Source organism: Microtus ochrogaster, unplaced genomic scaffold (genome assembly GCF_000317375.1).
Source record: "Microtus ochrogaster isolate Prairie Vole_2 unplaced genomic scaffold, MicOch1.0 UNK47, whole genome shotgun sequence".
NCBI lineage: Eukaryota > Metazoa > Chordata > Mammalia > Rodentia > Cricetidae > Microtus > Microtus ochrogaster.
Window position 1 is genome coordinate 2,287,493 of NW_004949145.1, and position 3,994 is coordinate 2,291,486.

A 3,994-nucleotide genomic window follows, 5' to 3' on the forward strand; every position below is an offset into this window, starting at 1 on the left:
GCACAGTGTCGCTGCATGCTCAGTACAGTAGCTCTGGAAATTCCAGCTTTGATGTCTGTGGGTTTTGTCAGTCTCAAACCACAGCTATTAAAAGAAACTGTAGGTGTTCTGAACGTGCAGATGTGTTTCTTGTTACAGCCGTGCACTCTTGCTGTTAAACAGCAAGTAGACATTAACACAGCTGGGGGGACCGTAAGTTACTTAGAGAAGTTTATGGAACTTAGTATTCATGAGCTCTGGGCTCCATCTTTACCCTTGAAATACAATTTTAGGGACTGGAGAGATGGCTCAGGGTTTAAGAGCACTGACTGATCTTCCAGAGGACCTGGGTTCAGTTCCCAGCACCCACGTAACTCGAGTTCCAAAGGATCCGATGCTTTCTTTTGGCCACACACAGGCTGCACAGACTGCAGGCAGAGAACCCTTACATGTACAATTAGAGAAAAGCATTTAAAAAGAAAATGGAGTGTCTGGGAGCATGTACAAAAAAATTATACGAAAGCAGTACATGTTACGCTTTAAAGCATTTTACTATTTATTTTGTGAGTGTGTGTGAGCACGAAGGTGTGTGTGCGTGGCTCAAGTGTGGAGTTCTGAAGATGACTTCTGGGGCCCAGTTCTCTCATTCTGCCATGTGGGTCCCCAGGAATGAAACTCAGATCATCAGGCTTGGCCCTTGGCTATTATTATTATTAATATTATTATTATTATTATTATTATTTTGAGACAGCTTCTCTGTGTAACAATCACAGCTGTCCTGGCACTAGCTCTGTAGGCCAGGCTGGCCTCGAACTCACAGAGATCTGCTTGTCTCTGCCTCCCGAGTGCTGGGATTAAAGGCGTGTGCCACCACTGCTCAGCTATCCCTGCCTTTCTAATGCAGAGGACTCAACCTATGGCCTTGCATGTTTGAGCCACGTACTCCATCTTGAGCCACATCCACAGCCCCACATTGGGGATTCTAGGCAGGTGCTCGACTGCTGAGTCACATCCCCAGTCCTGTTTTTACTTTTTACTTTGAGGCTGGGTCTCACAAGTTTCCAAGGTTGGCCTTAGCTTTCCTCTACACCAGGCAGGCCCTGATTTGCCTCTGATTCCCAAGTCGATCGAATGACAGATTTGTGCCACTAGGCCCTGCCCACTTTTATAAGTATGTCCAAACAGGCAAAACAAACAGTCTTACATGTTTTATTAAACCCAACATATTCAAACTGTATTTTTCTGACTGTGGTCTCCACACAGACTCGGGGCAGCTGTCACTTCGGCGTGTGGTGAGGTGGGTGGGTGAGGGAGGCCAGCCTGTGGATGATCTCTATCCACTTCTGTCCACACAGCCGTCCAGTGGTACCTCCTTTGATCCCCCCGAAGATTCCAGAAGGGGAGCGTGTGGACTTTGATGTAAGTGACAGCTGTCCTACCCCAGACGTACTTGCTGGTTCTTTGGCGCCTTAAGCCCATTCTGCTCGCGTCTCTCTGCTCCCTTCTTGAAATGCCTGGATCGGTGCCCAGTTGTCAGCAAAGAACATTTTGCTGACGTCTGCTGGAATCCGTCCCTGCAGGCTGTCAATTATCCCCTGGGGCTGAAAAGGGTTCGGCTCTAGGGCCTGGTCCCTCGGCCTCACGGGCTCCCTCTGCAGGACATCCACCGGAAGCGCATGGAGAAAGACTTGCTGGAACTGCAGACTCTCATTGACGTGCACTTTGAGCAGCGAAAAAAGGAGGAGGAGGAGCTCATTGCGTTGAAAGATCGCATCGTGAGCCTGGGAGGCCAGGGAGGCCTGGGAGGTCTGGTCCTTCGGTCTCTCCTTTTCCCTTCCTCCGTGAAGTGCTTTGGGGTCTCCGGGAGAAACAGTGGGGGCACCGGGTGGTTGCACTCCAGTGTGTATTTCTGCCAGGCGTGCACTTAGGTGGCCAAGGCAGGCAGATTGCCACAAGTTTGAGACCAGCCTGGGCTATCTGAGACTATTTCAAAAAAGGAAATCAAACAAAAGAAACCACACTTATTTCTCTTGCTGCCTAGCTGTGAAGGGAGAGAGAACTTGGGGGAGATCCTAGCCTCCGATCCTCCTCCCCCATCTTTCTCGATTCCACCCCCAGGAGAGGCGTCGCGCAGAGAGAGCTGAGCAGCAGCGATTCAGAACCGAAAAGGAGCGAGAGCGGCAGGCCAAGCTGGCGGTAGGTGTCTGTCCCTTGGCTAGAGAAGAATATTTACTTCCTTTCCCACTTTTGATATTCTCTGTGGGTCTCAGAAAGTCCCTGTAATGTATCACGTAAGGTTTTTCTAATAAAAGGACAAAATGCATATAAATAAAAAGTCTATTCTGGTCCAGCTTCAGGCATGGCTGGATCAAGAGGCTCAAACCCCAAACCATAGCACAAAGACTGGGCTTTGTCGGGTGCGGTGGGCCTAGACCTATGATCCCAGCCCTGGAGAAGCTGAAGCAGGAGGGTTTCTGTGACTTTGAGGGCTCGTCTCCGGGAGAAAAAACAGGGGGGGGGCAAATCACGTTAAGAAGTGGATTCCTCGATGACCGCATCTTCACTCGGTATGGAGCTGAGCCATCCACTACCCAGCTAGTGTCTTCCTCCCTCATGGAGGGAACCGCTCTGTTTTCACAGGAAGAGAAGATGCGGAAGGAGGAGGAGGAAGCGAAGAAGCGAGCAGAGGACGACGCCAAAAAGAAGAAGGTTCTGTCCAACATGGGGGCTCATTTTGGGGGCTACCTGGTCAAGGTGAGTCTAGCCTGTGCAAGCCTGGGGTCTGTGTGTACAAGAGGGAAGGGAGGGGAAGCTTCGGAGTGCTGGTCCTGAAGAAGACAACTGAGCCGAGGTCCTGTGTAGGGACAGCTGTCATTTTAGACAACATGTGACCAGCTGCAGAACGTCTCCGTCCCCTTGGGAAGAATGGGGACTGTGCTCCTGTGTCTGAGGGAGGAGGCATGGAGCCTGGGCCTTTCAGTCTGGGGGAGGAAGGTTGAGGCCTGGGCCCTTGGGTCTGGGAGAGGAGGGCTGGAGCAGCTGTTGGAGGCACTAGCCATGACCTCAGGACTCTGAGTGGATTTTTTTAAAATTATTTTTTAATCTATTATTATTATTTTACGTTCATTGGTGTGAGAGTCAAATGCCCTGGAACTGGAGTTGCAGACAGTTGTGAGCTGCCATGTGGGTACTGGGAATTGAACTCAGGACCGCTGGAAGAGCAGCCAGTGCTCTTAACCGCTGAGCCATCTCTCCAGCCCCGCTCTGAGTGGATTTTAACCTCCAGATTTCATCCCTGGCTTGGGATTCTCCCTTTCCAGGCAGAACAGAAACGTGGGAAGCGGCAGACTGGCCGGGAGATGAAGCTCAGGATCCTGTCTGAGAGGAAAAAGCCCTTGGATATTGACTACATGGGGGAGGACCAGCTCCGGTATGTGCTTGTGGCTCATGTAGGGCTTCCATGTGCAATACTCTGAGTCTGTGCCTTGGTGCTGTGCTACTTCAAGCAAGTGACATTATTTTTCTGGGCCACCTCTGCTTTCTCTGGTGGAAGTGTCACTCAGATGCGAACTATCCTGTGCCTGGCATGGCCTGTAGAGTCGGGCACACACAGTGCCCTCTCCCTCATTTAGGTACAATCCTAACATTCAGGAGGTGGAGGCAGGGGGATCAGAAGTTCAGGGTCATCCTCTCCTACATATTGAGTAGGAGGCCAGGCTTCAGTTACATGAGACCTTTGTAATTGGATGTTTCCTGTCCCAACTACCTAATCCCAAATAACCAACTCAGAGGCTGAATAGCAGTTATAAATGCTCAGCCAATAGCTCAGGCTTCTTACCCATTTTTATTAATCTATGTATTGCCATGTGGCTCATGGCTTTACCTGTGCTCTAGCATGTCTTGCTTCCTGGGCGGCAGGTTGGCATCTCTGCTAACTCTGGCCTCCTTCTTCCCTTCGTTCTTAGTTTTCCCACCTAACTTCCTGCCCAGCTGCCAATTTTTTTAAATATTTATT

The 3,994-nt window shown here is 50.3% G+C and overlaps 1 protein-coding gene across 1 annotated transcript in view; it reads left to right on the forward strand.

The window, feature by feature from the left end:
- The window catches only part of Tnnt1 (troponin T1, slow skeletal type), a 12,181-nt gene that overhangs the window by 3,004 nt on the left and 5,183 nt on the right, over nucleotides 1–3,994 (forward strand). Inside the window, exons 6-10 of the mRNA XM_026777124.1 lie at nucleotides 1,335–1,398; nucleotides 1,638–1,754; nucleotides 2,098–2,175; nucleotides 2,620–2,733; nucleotides 3,300–3,409. Of these exons, the coding sequence (XP_026632925.1) occupies nucleotides 1,335–1,398; nucleotides 1,638–1,754; nucleotides 2,098–2,175; nucleotides 2,620–2,733; nucleotides 3,300–3,409 (483 nt within the window). The remainder of the gene's footprint in view (nucleotides 1–1,334; nucleotides 1,399–1,637; nucleotides 1,755–2,097; nucleotides 2,176–2,619; nucleotides 2,734–3,299; nucleotides 3,410–3,994) is intronic.